This window comes from Engystomops pustulosus, unplaced genomic scaffold, assembly GCF_040894005.1.
Source record: "Engystomops pustulosus unplaced genomic scaffold, aEngPut4.maternal MAT_SCAFFOLD_240, whole genome shotgun sequence".
NCBI classification, from domain to species: Eukaryota; Metazoa; Chordata; class Amphibia; order Anura; family Leptodactylidae; genus Engystomops; species Engystomops pustulosus.
The window spans coordinates 96,804-117,281 of NW_027285119.1; the positions used below are offsets into that span (position 1 = coordinate 96,804).

Sequence of the window (20,478 nt, forward strand, 5' to 3'; positions counted from 1 at the left end):
ATTCCTGTACATAGGGGGCAGTGTTATAGTAGTTATATTCTTGTACATAGGGGGCAGTATTATAGTAGTTATATCCCTGTACATAGGGGGCAGTGTTATAGCAGTTATATTCTTGTACATAGGGGGCAGTATTATAGTAGTTATATTCCTGTACATAGGGGGCAGTATTATAGTAGTTATATTCTTGTACATAGGGGGCAGTATTATAGTAGTTATATTCTTGTACATAGGGGGCAGTATTATAGTAGTTATATTCCTGTACATAGGGGCAGTATTATAGTAGTTATATTCCTGTACATAGGGGGCAGTATTATAGTAGTTATATTCCTGTACATAGGGGCAGTATTATAGTAGTTATATTCCTGTACATAGGGGCAGTATTATAGTAGTTATATTCCTGTACATAGGGGGCAGTATTATAGTAGTTATATTCCTGTACATAGGGGGCAGTATTATAGTAGTTATATTCCTGTACATAGGGGGCAGTATTATAGTAGTTATATTCTTGTACATAGGGGGCAGTATTATAGTAGTTATATTCCTGTACATAGGGGGCAGTATTATAGTAGTTATATTCCTGTACATAGGGGCAGTATTATAGTAGTTATATTCCTGTACATAGGGGGCAGTATTATAGGAGTTATATCCCTGTACATAGGAGGCAGTATTATAGTAGTTATATTCTTGTACATAGGAGGCAGTATTATAGTAGTTATATTCCTGTACATAGTGGGCAGTATTATAGTAATTATATTCCTGTACATAGGGGGCAGTATTATAGTAGTTATATTCTTGTACACAGGGGGCAGTATTATAGTAGTTATATTCTTGTACATAGGGGGCAGTATTATAGTAGTTATATTCTTGTACATAGGGGGCAGTATTATAGTAGTTATATTCCTGTAAATAGGGGGCAGTATTATAGTAGTTATATTCCTGTACATAGGGGGCAGTATTATAGTAGTTATATTCCTGTACATAGGGGCAGTATTATAGTAGTTATATTCTTGTACATAGGGGGCAGTATTATAGCAGTTATATTCCTGTACATAGGGGGCAGTATTATAGTAGTTATATTCCTGTACATAGGGGCAGTATTATAGTAGTTATATTCTTGTACATAGGGGGCAGTATTATAGCAGTTATATTCCTGTACATAGGGGGCAGTATTATAGTAGTTATATTCCTGTACATAGGAGGCAGTATTATAGTAGTTATATTCTTGTACATAGGGGGCAGTATTATAGTAGTTATATTCCTGTACATAGGGGGCAGTATTATAGTAGTTATATTCTTGTACATAGGGGGCAGTAATATAGTAGTTATATTCTTGTACATAGGGGGCAGTATTATAGTAGTTATATTCCTGTACATAGGGGGCAGTATTATAGTAGTTATATTCTTGTACATAGGGGGCAGTATTATAGTAGTTATATTCTTGTACATAGGAGGCAGTATTATAGTAGTTATATTCCTGTACATAGGAGGCAGTATTATAGTAGTTATATTCTTGTACATGGGGGAGAGTATTATAGTAGTTATATTCTTGTACATAGGGGGCAGTATTATAGTAGTTATATTCCTGTACATAGGAGGCAGTATTATAGTAGTTATATTCCTGTACATAGGAGGCAGTATTATAGTAGTTATATTCCTGTACATAGGGGGTAGTATAATAGTAGTTATATTCTTGTACATAGGGGGCAGTAATATAGTAGTTATATTCTTGTACATAGGGGGCAGTATTATAGTAGTTATATTCCTGTACATAGGGGCAGTATTATAGTAGTTATATTCTTGTACACACGGAGCAGTATTATAGTAGTTATATTCTTGTACATAGGGGGCAGTATTATAGTAGTTATATTCCTGTACATAGGGGGCAGTATTATAGTAGTTATATTCCTGTACATAGGGGGCAGTATTATAGTAGTTATATTCCTGTACATAGGGGGCAGTATTATAGTAGTTATATTCCTGTACATAGGGGGCAGTATTATAGTAGTTATATTCTTTTACATAGGGGACAGTATTATAGTAGTTATATTCCTGTACATAGGGGGCAGTATTATAGTAGTTATATTCTTGTACATAGGGGGCAGTATTATAGTAGTTATATTCTTGTACATAGGGGGCAGTATTATAGTAGTTATATTCTTGTACATTGGGGGCAGTATTATAGTAGTTATATTCCTGTACATAGGGGGCAGTATTATAGTAGTTATATTCTTGTACATAGGGGGCAGTATTATAGTAGTTATATTCTAGTACATAGGGGGCAGTATTATAGTAGTTATATTCTTGTACATAGGTGGCAGTATTATAGTAGTTATATTCTTGTACATAGGGGGCAGTATTATAGTAGTTATATTCTTGTACATAGGGGGCAGTATTATAGTAGTTATATTCTTGTACATTGGGGGCAGTATTATAGTAGTTATATTCCTGTACATAGGGGGCAGTATTATAGTAGTTATATTCTTGTACATAGGGGGCAGTATTATAGTAGTTATATTCAAGTACATAGGGGGCAGTATTATAGTAGTTATATTCTTGTACATAGGGGGCAGTATTATAGTAGTTATATTCTTGTACATTGGTGGCAGTTTTATAGTAGTTATATTCCTGTACATAGAGGGCAGTATTATAGTAGTTATATTCCTGTACATAGGGGGCAGTATTATAGTAGTTATATTCCTGTACATCGGGGGCAGTATTATAGTAGTTATATTCCTGTACATAGGAGGCAGTATTATAGTAGTTATATTCCTGTACATAGGGGGCAGTATTATAGTAGTTATATTCCTGTACATAGGGGCAGTATTATAGTAGTTATATTCTTGTACATAGGGGGCAGTATTATAGTAGTTATATTCCTGTACATAGGGGGCAGTATTATAGTAGTTATATTCCTGTACATAGGGGGTAGTATTATAGTAGTTATATTCTTGTACATAGGGGGCAGTATTATAGTAGTTATATTCCTGTACATAGGGGGCAGTATTATAGTAGTTGTATTCCTGTACATAGGGGGCAGTATTATAGTAGTTGTATTCCTGTACATAGGGGGCAGTATTATAGTAGTTATATTCTTGTACATAGGGGGCAGTATTATAGTAGTTATATTCCTGTACATAGGGGGCAGTATTATAGTAGTTATATTCTTGTACATAGGGGGCAGTATTATAGTAGTTATATTCTTGTACATAGGGGGCAGTATTATAGTAGTTATATTCCTGTACATAGGGGCAGTATTATAGTAGTTATATTCCTGTACATAGGGGGCAGTATTATAGTAGTTATATTCCTGTACATAGGGGGCAGTATTATAGTAGTTATATTCCTGTACATAGGGGGAGTATTATAGTAGTTATATTCTTGTACATAGGGGGCAGTATTATAGTAGTTATATTCCTGTACATAGAGGGCAGTATTATAGTAGTTATATTCTTGTACATAGGGGGCAGTATTATAGTAGTTATATTCTTGTACATAGAGGGCAGTATTTTAGTAGTTATATTCCTGTACATAGAGGGCAGTATTATAGTAGTTATATTCTTGTACATAGGGGGCAGTATTATAGTAGTTATATTCTTGTATATAGGGGGCAGTATTATAGTAGTTATATTCCTGTACATAGGGGGCAGTATTATAGTAGTTATATTCTTGTACATAGGGGGCAGTATTATAGTAGTTATATTCCTGTACATAGGGGGCAGTATTATAGTAGTTATATCCCTGTACATAGGGGGCAGTATTATAGTAGTTATATTCTTGTACATAGGGGGCAGTATTATAGTAGTTATATTCTTGTATATAGGGGGCAGTATTATAGTAGTTATATTCCTGTACATAGGGGGCAGTATTATAGTAGTTATATTCTTGTACATAGGGGGCAGTATTATAGTAGTTATATTCTTGTACATAGGGGGCAGTATTATAGTAGTTATATTCCAGTACATAGGGGGCAGTATTATTGTAGTTATATTCCTGTACATAGGGGGCAGTATTATAGTAGTTATATTCCTGTACATAGGGGCAGTATTATAGTAGTTATATCCCTGTACATAGGGGGCAGTATTATAGTAATTATATTCTTGTACATAGGAGGCAGTATTATAGTAGTTATATTCTTGTACATAGGGGGCAGTATTATAGTAGTTATATTCTTGTACATAGGGGGCAGTATTATAGTAGTTATATTCCTGTACATAGGGGGCAGTATTATAGTAGTTATATTCTTGTACATAGGGGGCAGTATTATAGTAGTTATATTCTTGTACACAGGGGGCAGTATTATAGTAGTTATATTCTTGTACATAGGGGACAGTATTATAGTAGTTATATTCCTGTACACAGGGGGCAGTATTATAGTAGTTATATTCCTGTACATAGGGGGCAGTATTATAGTAGTTATATTCCTGTACACAGGGGGCAGTATTATAGTAGTTATATTCTTGTACATAGGGGGCAGTATTATAGTAGTTATATTCTTGTACATAGGGGGTAGTATTATAGTAGTTATATTCTTGTACATAGGGGACAGTATTATAGTAGTTATATTCTTGTACATAGGGGACAGTATTATAGTAGTTATATTCCTGTACATAGGGGGCAGTATTATAGTAGTTATATTCTTGTACACAGGGGGCAGTATTATAGTAGTTATATTCTTGTACATAGGGGGCAGTGTTATAGTAGTTATATTCTTGTACATAGGGGGCAGTATTATAGTAGTTATATCCCTGTACATAGGGGACAGTATTATAGTAGTTATATTCCTGTACATAGGGGGCAGTATTATAGTAGTTATATTCTTGTACATAGGGGGCAGTATTATAGTAGTTATATTCCTGTACATAGGGGGCAGTATTATAGTAGTTATATTCCTGTACATAGGAGGCAGTATTATAGTAGTTATATTCCTGTACATAGGGGGCAGTATTATAGTAGTTATATTCCTGTACATAGGGGGCAGTATTATAGTAGTTATATTCCTGTACATAGGGGGCAGTATTATAGTAGTTATATTCCTGTACATAGGGGGCAGTATTATAGTAGTTATATTCTTGTACATAGGGGCAGTATTATAGTAGTTATATTCTTGTACATAGGGAGCAGTATTATAGTAATTATATTCTTGTACATAGAGGGCAGTATTATAGTAGTTATATTCCTGTACATAGGGGGCAGTATTATAGTAGTTATATTCCTGTACATAGGGGGCAGTATTATAGTAGTTATATTCTTGTACATAGGGGGCAGTATTATAGTAGTTATATTCTTGTACATAGGGGCAGTATTATAGTAGTTATATTCCTGTACATAGGGGCAATATTATAGTAGTTATATTCTTGTACATAGAGGGCAGTATTATAGTAGTTATATTCCTGTACATAGGGGCAGTATTATAGTAGTTATATTCCTGTACATAGGGGGCAGTATTATAGTAGTTATATTCCTGTACATAGGGGGCAGTATTATAGTAGTTATATTCTTGTACATAGGGGGCAGTATTATAGTAGTTATATTCCTGTACATAGGGGGCAGTATTATAGTAGTTATATTCCTGTACATAGGGGGCAGTATTATAGTAGTTATATTCTTGTACATAGGGGGCAGTATTATAGTAGTTATATTCTTGTACATAGGGGGCAGTATTATAGTAGTTATATTCCTGTACATAGGGACAGTATTATAGTAGTTATATTCTTGTACATAGGGGGCAGTATTATAGTAGTTATATTCCTGTACATAGAGGGCAGTATTATAGTAGTTATATTCCTGTACATAGGGGGCAGTATTATAGTAGTTATATTCTTGTACATAGGGGGCAGTATTATAGTAGTTATATTCCTGTACATAGAGGGCAGTATTATAGTAGTTATATTCTTGTACATAGGGGGCAGTATTATAGTAGTTATAATCTTGTACATAGGGGGCAGTATTATAGTAGTTATATTCCTGTACATAGGGGGCAGTATTATAGTAGTTATATTCTTGTACATAGGGGGCAGTATTATAGTAGTTATATTCTTGTACATAGGGGGCAGTGTTATAGTAGTTATATTCCTGTACATAGGGGGCAGTATTATAGTGTAAACCATTTAGTAAATTTAGACAATAATTTGGGATCCATAAAAACAAGAAAATGGACCCAGCGCTCATGGAAGGGCTTGTACTTATAAATGGTTAATCTTCATCTCTGAGACTCAAAGGCGAAACTAATAACGGATTAAGAAATCAGAGGTGAATGTGTGTCAGTACTTTGTGCACTCCTCCGTGTTGTTCCGTTTTTTATGACCATGTAGAAGCCGTTCCCCGAGCTCCGGGCGGTTGTCCTCGCTTTCCTGGCTTGTTGTCTCGTCTCTGGATGGACCTGGAGGGGGTCGGAGCGCTGAGTGCGCTTTATATTCCCTATAATTTTGGGATCATCGGTTATGAGTGGATTTGCTCGTTGTTGTCACGCACCAGGTTTGCGTTGTATCTGCGGTATTATTTATGCTGTCAGGTTGTTGTAGCGGAGGGATCGGACGCCATTAATTACACAAGTGGATTGGAGCGGTAATTAATATCCTGGTTTTCCGGATGTTGGGGTCTCGGGGGACGGCGGTTTTCCACTTGGGGTCTTTGGACCGTGATGGATCAGGTGATCTGCGCTCGGATTTACCTGCGACTACATGAAGGTCCTCCGTTTATCTCTGCCTGGTGATTAGAGGAGCGCGGGGAGGAAGCGCTCTCCTTGGAGGGACAGTCCCTGACATCCTTGTCACTCCCAATTACTCCCTAATTACCCCCATGACGTGCACTTTATTAATCAAATTAATAAAAACCCATCGGCCTGACCTCGACAATGTGCTGACACCAGGCCGATCCTGGCAGGCCGGAGCGTGGGGGAGGGGCCACATGTAATGGGGGGGGGGGGACGTGCTGCGTGTTTGTCTTTATTCTAATTAAAGTTGCGCTTGTTTGCTGGCGCCGCGGCTCTGGGGAGAGTCGGGGTTATTGCTCACATTATGTAAAACGTCTCTCCTCTTAACCCTTACAGTCCTGTGTCTATTTATTTATAGGGAACAAAGCGGGAAATGTTCAGCTGTAACATCACATCCGACGCTCCAGTCACATCCAAAGCTGCAAATCTAAACTCTAAAAGAGATGTAGAAAGTGCGGAACGTGGGGGGCAGTGTGTGGCGGGGAAAATAGGGAGAATCGCATCTTCAATGTCCTGGAATATTGTGGAGGAAGAAGAAACAAAGTATCAAGCGGCAGTAAGTCCTAGTGTCACCCGGCGCCGCTCAGATCCCAGAATATAATAACAATGTAATAATAATATAATAGTAATGAGGGAGCAGATCCCTGATACTGGAGTACAGATAATACCGCCATGCAGTGCACACATCGCAGCGTACACCATACAGCACCAGACTCACTATATAACAGGCTGGGGGCATCTCTGTGCGGCCCGGGTGACTCCTCCCCTCTATTCTTCGGGTCGGTACCATCACCGAGATGACAGCGCATTTATACATTTTTCTTTGTGTTTGCGTTTTTACTTTAAAAAAAAAAAAAATTAAAAAATCCCCATATTCTAATATCCATAATAAAAAAGTTGCCCCGGTGCGGGGGGCAGTGGAAGGTGCGTTGCTTTTTGCAGGATGAGGTGATGATTTTTGGGGACTATTCGTCCTACGTAATAACCCGGATTTATTACAGCCCTGCGCCACATTGCTGTCAGACTTTGCATGTTCTTTCTAGTGATAACTGCTGGTACATGTAGTCACTCAGTGTCCGCACTGCAGGGGGCGCCCCGGTGCTCAGATGGATTGTGCGCCACATTTATCATACAAAGTCCCACAGAATTGTGTCACACGCCCCATGTTATAGGTGCTCCAAAAAGAGTGCAGATAGTACACATCCCCTGCACATAGTACACACCCTGCACATAGAACACACCCTGCACATAGTACACCCCCTGCACACAGTACATCCCCTGCACATAGTACACACCCTGCACATAGAACACACCCTGCACATAGTACACCCCCTGCACACAGTACATCCCCTGCACATAGTACACACCCTGCACATAGTACACCCCCTGCACACAGTACATCCCCTGCACATAGTACACACCCTGCACATAGAACACACCCTGCACATAGTACACCCCCTGCACATAGTACACCCCCTGCACATAGTACACCCCCTGCACATAGTACACCCCCTGCACATAGTACACACCCCCTGCACATAGTACACACCCCCTGCACATTGTACACCCCCTGCACATTGTACACCCCCTGCACATTGTACACCCCCTGCACATAGTACACCCTGCACATAGTACATCCCCTGCACATAGTACACACCCTGCACATAGTACACACCCTGCACATAGTACACAGGACACTGAACATAGTACACACACCCTGCACATAGTACACACCCCCTGCACTAGTACACACCCCCTGCACATAGTACACAAGACACTGCACATAGTACACCCCTTGCACATAGTACACAGGACACTGCACATAGTACACAGGACACTGCGCATAGTACACCCCCTGCACATAGTACACACCCTGCACATAGTACACCCCCTGCACATAGTACACACCCTGCATAGTACACACCCCCTGCACATAGTACACCCCCCCAGCACATAGTACACCCCCCCTGCACATAGTACACCCCCCCTGCACATAGTACACACCCCCTGCACATAGTACACACCCCCTGCACCTAGTACACCCCCTGCACATAGGACACCCCCCTGCACATAGTACACACCCTGCACATAGTACACACCCCCTGCACATAGTACACAGGACACTGCACATAGTACACCCCCCTGCACATAGTACACACCCTACACATAGTACACACCCCCTGCACATAGTACACACCCCCTGCACATAGTACACAGGACCCTGCACATAGTACACACCCCCTGCACATAGTACACAGGACACTGCACATAGTACACAGGACACTGCACATAGTACACACCCTGCACATAGTACACACTGCACACAGTCCACACCCTGCACATAGTACACACCCTGCACATGGTACACACCCCCTGCACATGGTACACACCCCATGCACATGATCGCCGGACAATGCACTTTCTGTGAACTCCTCTGGACGGGTAAGCAAATGTGCGCCAATTTCTATATATATATATATAATGGTTTCTGGGCGGGAGGCAAAGTTTTTACAATTTTCCCTTTTACTACTTTCAGATGGATTCTATATCAAGACTGTATATCCTGTGTGAGCGGTGGTCACAGCCCCGCCCCCTGTGTGAGGGGTAGTCACAGCCCCGCCCCCTGCCTGTATATCCTGTGTGAGAGGTAGTCACAGCCCCGCCCCCTGCCTGTATAGCCTGTGTGAGAGGTAGTCACAGCCCCGCCCCCTGCCTGTATAGCCTGTGTGAGAGGTAGTCACAGCCCCGCCCCCTGCCTGTATAGCCTGTGTGAGAGGTAGTCACAGCCCCGCCCCCTGCCTGTATATCCTGTGTGAGAGGTGGTCACAGCCCCGCCCCCTGCCTGTATATCCTGTGTGAGAGGTAGTCACAGCCCCGCCCCCTGCCTGTATATCCTGTGTGAAAGGTAGTCACAGCCCCGCCCCCTGCCTGCATATCCTGTGTGAGAGGTGGTCACAGCCCCGCCCCCTGCCTGCATATCCTGTGTGAGAGGTAGTCACAGCCCCGCCCCCTGCCTGTATATCCTGTGTGAGAGGTAATCACAGCCCCGCCCCCTGCCTGTATATCCTGTATGAGAGGTGGTCACAGCCCCGCCCCCCGCCTGTATATCCTGTGTGAGAGGTGGTCACAGCCCCGCCCCCCGCCTGTATATCCAGTGTGAGAGGTGGTCACAGCCCCGCCCCCCGCCTGTATATCCTGTGTGAGAGGTGGTCACAGCCCCGCCCCCCGCCTGTATATCCTGTGTGAGAGGTGGTCACAGCCCCGCCCCCCGCCTGTATATCCTGTGTGAGAGGTGGTCACAGCCCCGCCCCCCGCCTGTATATCCTGTGTGAGAGGTGGTCACAGCCCCGCCCCCCGCCTGTATATCCTGTGTGAGAGGTGGTCACAGCCCCGCCCCCCGCCTGTATATCCTGTGTGAGAGGTGGTCACAGCCCCGCCCCCTGCCTGTATATCCTGTGTGAGAGGTAGTCACAGCCCCGCCCCCTGCCTTTATATCCTGTGTGAGAGGTAGTCACAGCCCCGCCCCCTGCCTGCATATCCTGTGTGAGAGGTGGTCACAGCCCCGCCCCCTGCCTGTATATCCTGTATGAGAGGTGGTCACAGCCCCGCCCCCTGCCTGTATATCCTGTGTGAGAGGTAGTCACAGCCCCGCCCCCTGCCTGTATATCCTGTGTGAGAGGTAGTCACAGCCCCGCCCCCTGCCTGTATATCCTGTGTGAGAGGTAGTCACAGCCCCGCCCCCTGCCTGTATATCCTGTGTGAGAGGTAGTCACAGCCCCGCCCCCTGCCTGTATATCCTGTGTGAGAGGTAGTCACAGCCCCGCCCCCTGCCTGTATATCCTGTGTGAGAGGTAGTCACAGCCCCGCCCCCTGCCTGTATATCCTGTGTGAGAGGTAGTCACAGCCCCGCCCCCTGCCTGTATATCCTGTGTGAGAGGTAGTCACAGCCCCGCCCCCTGCCTGTATATCCTGTGTGATGGTAGTCACAGCCCCGCCCCTGCCTGTATATCCTGTGTGAGAGGTAGTCACAGCCCCGCCCCCTGCCTGTATATCCTGTGTGAGAGGTAGTCACAGCCCCACCCCATGCCTGTATATCCTGTGTGAGAGGTAGTCACAGCCCCACCCCCTGCCTGTATCTCCTGTGTGAGAGGTAGTCACAGCCCCGCCCCCTGCCTGTATCTCCTGTGAGAGGTAGTCACAGCTCCGCCCCCTGCCTGTATATCCTGTGTGAGAGGTAGTCACAGCCCCTCCCCCTGCCTGCATATCCTGTGTGAGAGGTGGTCACAGCTCCTCCCCCTGCCTGTATATCCTGTGTGAGAGGTGGTCACAGCCCCGCCCCCTGCCTGTATATCCTGTGTGAGAGGTAGTCACAGCCCCGCCCCCTGCCTGTATATCCCGTGTGAGAGGTAGTCACAGCCCCGCCCCCTGCCTGTATATCCCGTGTGAGAGGTAGTCACAGCTCCGCCCCCTGCCTGTATATCCTGTGTGAGAAGTAGTCACAGCCCCGCCCCCTGCCTGTATATCCCGTGTGAGAGGTAGTCACAGCCCCGCCCCCTGCCTGTATATCCTGTGTGAGAGGTAGTCACAGCCCCGCCCCCTGCTTGTATATCCTGTGTGAGAGGTAGTCACAGCCCCGCCCCCTGCTTGTATATCCTGTGTGAGGTAGTCACAGCCCCTCCCCCTGCCTGTATATCCTTTATGAGAGGTAGTCACAGCCCCGCCCCCTGCTTGTATATCCTGTGTGAGGTAGTCACAGCCCCGCCCCTGATGATATCACTGGTATAATGCCCCTGTGATCACACATCTGGGGGCACATTTATATTGGGGTGCAGACTTGTCCCATTTCTGGGGGATGTGATTATGAGGACGGAGCGGGGGATCGGGGATCGGAGACTTCTCTGCGTCTGGTGTAAAACTGCTGAGCAAGCACAAGCTGCCGGTGACACAATGTAACAAGCTATGGGGGGGGCATGAGCCGTGTAACAACACTGCCATCTGCAGGAGCTCAGCGGAAGTGCAGGAGCAATCACCCCCATTACCTGGATCCGCCTGGAGTCCGCGCTCCGCACTTCTGGGATATTTTATATTTATTGCAGATTTTTCAGAAGTTTTTTTTTCTATTTTTGTGTTTAAAATAAGACAAGAAGCAACTTCAAAAAACGGCAGAAGAAAAAGAAAACTAGGAGGTTCCCAGGATCAGGGGCAGCAGGAGGGAGTACGGGACCCGAGGCAGGGGCGGATTATAATACAGGAGGTCTGGGCGGCGGCCTGGGGCCCAAGGCTTCTAGGGGGCCCCTGGTCACCCACTATATTATATACTGAGAAGGACCTTCCCCCTGAATCCTTGTACATCCGTCCCTGCTCTCATATCAGGATTACTATAGGACCTCCAAAGGTCCTGGAACTGCAGCCTGAGGGGCACATGTACTGAGAGTGGTGCAAACTGCACTAAATGCCTCTGCCTGTGTATAATGCAGGGGGCGCCAGAGACACCCCTGACCTGCCCCCACAGAGGGCAACAACTGTTTTTGCTGCACCTTTACCATGGGGGGTGCGACATGTGACTGTGCAGGATAAATCTGGCGCACGGTCAGAATGAGCACAGGGCGCCCCCTTGTGTTGTATGAAGATCAGTGCAGCCGCACCACAGGGTCACGTGCCACGTCTGCCCAGGGACCTGCGGCGTCCACAAGATGCACAATCCAGTCAGTGAGTGGTGATAGTCACAGGGGGAGGGGGGCGCAGGGGGTGCAGGTGTCCCCATGTAAGATGCAGGACTGTGAATGTGGGAGGAGCCTGGACGATCAGCAATGACATTCAGATAGAAAACCATCCACAACTGACACTCGTCTTACATGTAACAACACTGCCCCCTGCTGCTGCACAACAGAATGACACCCAGACAGAAAGCTCCGCTACAGGATAGGAGCCCCAATAACCTCAATACCTCAATGCGCCCCAATGTGTGAAATCCTACCTCTAGTGGCCGCAGTGAGCACAGCAGTGTTAGGACGCTCCGCCACTGCACTAGGAGAAGATGCAACCCTGGAATATAAATCAATATTTCACAGTCCTGCTGCTACTAACAACTTATACAAATCAGTGTATTTCCTCTCCAGGGACAATGCATAACACTGACTGCAGAGAGCACAGAGCACAGCAGTGTGAGGTCTGATTACACCTCTCTCCAGGGACAATACATAACACTGGCTGCAGAGAGCACAGAGCACAGCAGTGTGAGGTCAGGTTACACATCTCTCCGGGGACAATACATAACACTGGCTGCAGAGAGCACAGAGCACAGCAGTGTGAGGTCTGATTACACATCTCTCCAGGGACAATACATAACACTGGCTGCAGAGAGCACAGAGCACAGCAGTGTGAGGTCTGATTACACATCTCTCCAGGGACAATACATAACACTGGCTGCAGTCTGCACTGTCATAACTTCTGTTCTGATCCCCTTATATGTGAATGGAGATGAGCTGCATTACCAGACATGACCTGCATATGTGAGGTGGCGCTGATAATCTTGTGTGATCCCTTTACCAATGGTCTGTTACCTGTGACCCCAGTGACACTACAAGTCCCAGCACGTTGTGAAGATGCAGATTGTCACACATTATAATTGTATTTGTCCAACAACTGGGAAGACAATAAAACTCTGAGACATTGACTGTAATAAGATTAAAGGAAACTTCCGATAATCTGGATCCACTTCTGCAGGAGCATCGGATCTTCAGAACTTCATGACCGGGTTATTGATACATTGAGAATATTGTCTGTGGAGGAAGAGGCGGCACTTCCCTGAGATTCTCCATCATCAGACCCAGAAGCTGCCGGATGAAGGGAGACCCCATAACCCTGTGACTACCAGGGGTCTGACTATCATCCTATGAGATAGGGGAAGGGTGATGCCACTGGGCCAGGACCAGGGTGACCCATAACCCTGTGACTACCAGGGGGTCTGACTATCATCCTACAGGTGAGGATTGTTACTGGACCCTTCTCTTTTGCTATTATGGGGGGGGGGGACAGGACTTGGGTGTTGTGGGTGGTGGGGTTCTTCCTGAGAGCCTATAAATTCACAGTAATATCCAGAGATTGAGGGTCCCATAGATCCCCCCATAGAGCGGGGGGAGATGGCAGCACTGGAGGCTGACCGGAGCAGGTAGGTGCCTCGGGTAGGTGAACCTCCATCACCATTCTCATATATATCCCATATATGACTCCTTGTTCCTGGAGGGTCCACATCCCAGACCTGGGGCAGCATGAATGGAGCGCGGACCCCCGATGTGTCCTCACTTGTAGAGCGCCATCCGTTTGCTCTGGTACATGTACATGTAGGCGTCACAGAAGAGCCGCTTGGCCACGCCCTTCATGTCCCGCGGGTTGTGGTTGGTGAGGTCGCTGAGGGGGGCCGCCAGGTAGGTGGCCACTTCCGGACAGAGGGTCACTCGCGGGATGTTGTAGCCCTTTTCACTCCCTGTGGAAACAATGAGATAACTAAACACTTAAAGGGGGATTCCACCTACAACCAGGGAGTCAGGTCCCAAAGTCCTGGATACAGGACGGGCCGAGGACCTCTCCGTGCCGCCCCATTATTACCCCATTATTACCTCCACACCCTGTAACAGCTGGGGGTCGCATCCTCCTGGACCACACTGTGAGCCGGAACCATCTCCCCCTCCACCACATCCGTTACTAGTCCGCGCTCCGCTGATTCTGGCGCAGGTGGAACGTTTTCTGCATCCTGCGCCGATCCCGAGGGATCAGATAATTTTACCGCTCAATACGCCATTAGCCTCTTTACTGTCAAGTGGGCGGTCCTTAGCTGGAGCACATCCCACCTGCCGGTAGAGGGACTTATTAGCATATTGGGCGCTAATTGCTCGGGAATTCCAACTGCGCCAGAATCTATGGAGCGAAACCTATTGACGGATGTGAAGAGCTGAAGCTCCGCCTACCTCCACTGCTCCAACCAATCATGTGTCCAGGATCCTGGGACCACAGTGACGCTTCATGGTCTACGGTAGTGATGGACCCCATGACCTCCCCTTTACAGATTAGATCATGACCCTCAGTCACTCACCGAACCGGTCGGCCATGCTGTCGAAGAACATCCAGCTGCCCTTCTCGGCTCCGTACTTCACAAAGGACACGTAGTGACTCGTCTCGATGGAGAGAACGGCAAACAGCTCCAGGGTCTCCCGCGGGATCTTACCGGACGTCGCGTGGAAGCCCTCGGGGACCTTCAGGGGGGCGGGGCGGTGGTCCTTCCTCTTGTGATGTGAATGGACCTTGGGGGGACAGGAGACCGCTGTGATGTGTAATACCGGGCTGTGACATCACAGGGTAATTAAAGGGATTGTACGTTACCCGCTCATTGCAGGGTCGGCAGTACTGCTTCAGGCCGCTGTCCGAGAGGAGAACACCCAGGAAGCACTCGGCACATTCATGGGTGGCCAGGGTCCCGCACACCACACACTCCCGGGGACCTGGTAACACAGGAGGACCCCACATAGTCAGTCAGTAATAATCCATCCCCATCCCAGGGACAATCAGCCCAAATCCTTCCCCCGCCAGTGATCCCGGGACAACAGGTATCCAGCACATTGGAGCTGCTGGGATCGTTACAATGTATCAGCACAATACGGGATTTGTAACATTGTACCACCGCAGTGTGGGGTTTGTTACAATGTATCAGTGCAGATATTATCTCAGTGTGAACAGGGGAGTCATGTAAAGGTGCAAAAGTGAAGACAGCGAGAGGAAGGAGGAACCAGAGCATCCCCCAAACTCACTATCAGACAGAAGATCCGTGACGTCCAACTCTAGAGACGGGACAATCTTACTGAACATCTTATATTCCTTCCCAAACCGCGGCATCTGGATGATAAAGCAGGAGGGGACCTAGAAGAGACATCAAGCACGGCTGATAACAGAGAGTAATAGATTGTATCCCCCCTGTACAGTCTCCTCTCCCCGGGATGTAATGGCTGATAACAGAGAGTAATAGATTGTATCCCCCCTGTACAGTCTCCTCTCCCCGGTATGTAATGGCTGATAACAGAGAGTAATAGATTGTATCCCCCTGTACAGTCTCCTCCCCCCGGGATGTAATGGCTGATAACAGAGAGTAATAGATTGTATCCCCCCCTGTACAGTCTCCTCTCCCCGGGGTGTAATGGCTGATAACAGAGAGTAAAAGATTGTATTCCCCCCCTGTACAGTCTCCTCTCCCCGGGGTGTAATGGCTGATAACAGAGAGTAATAGATTGTATCCCCCCCTGTACAGTCTCCTCTCCCCGGGATGTAATGGCTGATAACAGAGAGTAATAGATTGTATCCCCCCTGTACAGTCTCCTCTCCCCGGGGTGTAATGGCTGATAACAGAGAGTAATAGATTGTATCCCCCCCTGTACAGTCTCCTCTCCCCGGGATGTAATGGCTGATAACAGAGAGTAATAGATTGTATCCCCCCCCTGTACAGTCTCCTCTCCCCGGGATGTAATGGCTGATAACAGAGAGTAATAGAATGTATCCCCCCCTGTACAGTCTCCTCTCCCTGGGATGTAATGGCTGATAACAGAGAGTAATAGATTGTATCCCCCCCCCCCCTGTACAGTCTCCTCTCCCCGGGATGTAATGGCTGATAACAGAGAGTAATAGATTGTATCCCCCCTGTACAGTCTCCTCTCCCCGGGATGTAATGGCTGATAACAGAGAGTAATAGATTGTATCCCCCCTGTACAGTCTCCTCTCCCCGGGATGTAATGGCTGATAACAGAGAGTAATAGATTGTATCCCCCCTGTACAGTCTCCTCTCCCCGGGATGTAATGGCTGATAACAGAGAGTAATAGATTGTATCCCCCCTGTACAGTCTCCTCTCCCCGGGATGTAATGGCTGATAACAGAGAGTAATAGATTGTATCCCCCCCTGTACAGTCTCCTCTCCCCAGGATGTAATGGCTGATAACAGAGAGTAATAGATTGTATCCCCCCTGTACTGTCTCCTGTCCCCGGGATGTAATGGCTGATAACAGAGAGAAATAGATTGGGATGGCTGATAGCAGGGAGCAGTAGCGGCGCTCCTCACCTCGGCCAGCTTGAGTCGGGAGTGATGGAACGATTGCTCGAGGAGCTGCTGCACGTTGGGCACGTTCATCCCCTGCTGTTTCTCTATGAAGATCTGGTAGCAGTAACTTTCCTGCACCCTCTGACCCTCAGATCTGCCGGGAGGAATCACCAGAGTCATCCTTAAAGGGATTGTCCATACAACCACCAAATAAAGATTTCTGACATAATTCATGGACTGAATGTAACATCACAGAGATCAGAGACATTGTACAATCCATGTGAGGTCCTGTGTGTTACAATGTATCAGAACATTCCAGGCTCTTCAGCTTACAGAGGGCTGTATATAATACATGCAATTGCAACAAACCCTCAGCTCTCAAACCCCCAATAGATTTCAATAATTGAATATATGGCAAACAGTGATAAAGCAAATCTCCAAGCTCCTCCCACAGTCACTTACTGAAGCTTTAAGAGAGGGTCCGCCCCCAGGATTCGGTGCATGATGAGGTTAAGGAACTCCTCCGGATCTAAGGAGAAAGCAAGGAATAAAACCTATTATCTGACTCCTGCAGCAGAATAGTGAGTGCAGCTCTGGAGTATAATACAGGATGTAACTCAGGATCAGTACAGGATAAGTAATGCCATGTATGTACACAGTGACTGCACCAGCAGCAGAATAGTGAGTGCAGCTCTGGGGTATAATACAGGATGTAACTCAGGATCAGTACAGGATAAGTAATGTCATGTATGTACACAGTGACTGCACCAGCAGCAGAATAGTGAGTGCAGCTCTGGGGTATAATACAGGATGTAACTCAGGATCAGTACAGGATAAGTAATGTCATGTATGTACACAGTGACTGCACCAGCAGCAGAATAGTGAGTGCAGCTCTGGAGTATAATACAGGATGTAACTCAGGATCAGTACAGGATAAGTAATGTCATGTATGTACACAGTGACTGCACCAGCAGCAGAATAGTGAGTGCAGCTCTGGGGTATAATACAGGATGTAACTCAGGATCAGTACAGGATAAGTAATGTCATGTATGTACACAGTGACTGCACCAGCAGCAGAATAGTGAGTGCAGCTCTGGGGTATAATACAGGATGTAACTCAGGATCAGTACAGGATAAGTAATGTCATGTATGTACACAGTGACTGCACCAGCAGCAGGACAGTGAGTGCAGCTCTGGAGTATAATACAGGATGTAACTCAGGATCAGTACAGGATAAGTAATGTCATGTATGTACACAGTGACTGCACCAGCAGCAGAATAGTGAGTGCAGCTCTGGGGTATAATACAGGATGTAACTCAGGATCAGTACAGGATAAGTAATGTCATGTATGTACACAGTGACTGCACCAGCAGCAGAATAGTGAATGCAGCTCTGGGGTATAATACAGGATGTAACTCAGGATCAGTACAGGATAAGTAATGTCATGTATGTACACAGTGACTGCACCAGCAGCAGAATAGTGAGTGCAGCTCTGGAGTATAATACAGGATGTAACTCAGGATCAGTACAGGATAAGTAATGTCATGTATGTACACAGTGACTGCACCAGCAGCAGAATAGTGAGTGCAGCTCTGGGGTATAATACAGGATGTAACTCAGGATCAGTACAGGATAAGTAATGTCATGTATGTACACAGTGACTGCACCAGCAGCAGAATAGTGAGTGCAGCTCTGGGGTATAATACAGGATGTAACTCAGGATCAGTACAGGATAAGTAATGTCATGTATGTACACAGTGACTGCACCAGCAGCAGAATAGTGAGTGCAGCTCTGGTGTATAATATAGGATGTAACTCAGGATCAGTACAGGATAAGTAATGTCATGTATGTACACAGTGACTGCACCAGCAGCAGAATAGTGAGTGCAGCTCTGGAGTATAATACAGGATGTAACTCAGGATCAGTACAGGATAAGTAATGTCATGTATGTACACAGTGACTGCACCAGCAGCAGAATAGTGAGTGCAGCTCTGGAGTATAATACAGGATGTAACTCAGGATCAGTACAGGATAAGTAATGTCATGTATGTACACAGTGACTGCACCAGCAGCAGAATAGTGAGTGCAGCTCTGGGGTATAATACAGGATGTAACTCAGGATCAGTACAGGATAAGTAATGTCATGTATGTACACAGTGACTGCACCAGCAGCAGAATAGCGAGTGCAGCTCTGGAGTATAATACAGGATGTAACTCAGGATCAGTACAGGATAAGTAATGTCATGTATGCACAGTGACTGCACCAGCAGCAGAATAGTGAGTGCAGCTCTGGGGTATAATACAGGATGTAACTCAGGATCAGTACAGGATAAGTAATGTCATGTATGTACACAGTGACTGCACCAGCAGCAGAATAGTGAGTGCAGCTCTGGGGTATAATACAGGATGTAACTCAGGATCAGTACAGGATAAGTAATGTCATGTATGTACACAGTGACTGCACCAGCAGCAGAATAGTGAGTGCAGCTCTGGGGTATAATACAGGATGTAACTCAGGATCAGTACAGGATAAGTAATGTCATGTATGTACACAGGGACTCCTCCAGCAGCAGAATAATGAGTGCAGCTCTGGTGTATAATACAGGATGTAACTCAGGATCAGTACAGGATAAGTAATGTCATGTATGTACACAGTGACTGCACCAGCAGCAGAATAGTGAGCGCAGCTCTGGGGTATAATACAGGATGTAACTCAGGATCAGTACAGGATAAGTAATGTCATGTATGTACACAGTGACTGCACCAGCAGCAGAATAGTGAGTGCAGCTCTGGAGTATAATACAGGATGTAACTCAGGATCAGTACAGGATAAGTAATGTCATGTATGTACACAGTGACTGCACCAGCAGCAGAATAGTGAGTGCAGCTCTGGAGTATAATACAGGATGTAACTCAGGATCAGTACAGGATAAGTAATGTCATGTATGTACACAGGGACTGCACCAGCAGCAGAATAGTGAGTGCAGCTCTGGGGTATAATACAGGATGTAACTCAGGATCAGTACAGGATAAGTAATGTCATGTATGTACACAGTGACTGCACCAGCAGCAGAATAGTGAGCGCAGCTCTGGGGTATAATACAGGATGTAACTCAGGATCAGTACAGGATAAGTAATGTCATGTATGTACAAAGTGACTGCACCAGCAGCAGAATAGTGAGTGCAGCTCTGGAGTATAATACAGGATGTAACTCAGGATCAGTACAGGATAAGTAATGTCATGTATGTACACAGTGACTGCACCAGCAGCAGAATAGTGAGTGCAGCTCTGGGGTATAATACAGGATGTAACTCAGGATCAGTACAGGATAAGTAATGTCATGTATGTACACAGTGACTGCACCAGCAGCAGAATAGTGAGTGCAGCTCTGGGGTATAATACAGGATGTAACTCAGGATCAGTACAGGATAAGTAATGTCATGTATGTACACAGGGACTCCTCCAGCAGCAGAATAATGAGTGCAGCTCTGGTGTATAATACAGGATGTAACTCAGGATCAGTACAGGATAAGTAATGTCATGTATGTACACAGTGACTGCACCAGCAGCAGAATAGTGAGTGCAGCTCTGGGGTATAATACAGGATGTAACTCAGGATCAGTACAGGATAAGTAATGTCATGTATGTACACAGTGACTGCACCAGCAGCAGAATAGTGAGCGC

The 20,478-nt window shown here is 45.9% G+C and overlaps 1 protein-coding gene across 1 annotated transcript in view; it reads right to left on the reverse strand.

Moving 5' to 3' along the window:
* Positions 1–13,297: 13,297 nt before the first annotated feature.
* The window catches only part of LOC140110290 (ubiquitin carboxyl-terminal hydrolase CYLD-like), a 36,999-nt gene continuing 29,818 nt past the window's right edge, over positions 13,298–20,478 (reverse strand). Inside the window, exons 10-15 of the mRNA XM_072132135.1 lie at positions 17,254–17,320; positions 16,813–16,945; positions 15,517–15,625; positions 15,092–15,210; positions 14,805–15,012; positions 13,298–14,198 (exon numbers count right to left, since the gene is read on the reverse strand). Coding sequence (XP_071988236.1) covers positions 14,014–14,198; positions 14,805–15,012; positions 15,092–15,210; positions 15,517–15,625; positions 16,813–16,945; positions 17,254–17,320 — 821 coding nt within the window. The 3' untranslated portion in view covers positions 13,298–14,013. The remainder of the gene's footprint in view (positions 14,199–14,804; positions 15,013–15,091; positions 15,211–15,516; positions 15,626–16,812; positions 16,946–17,253; positions 17,321–20,478) is intronic.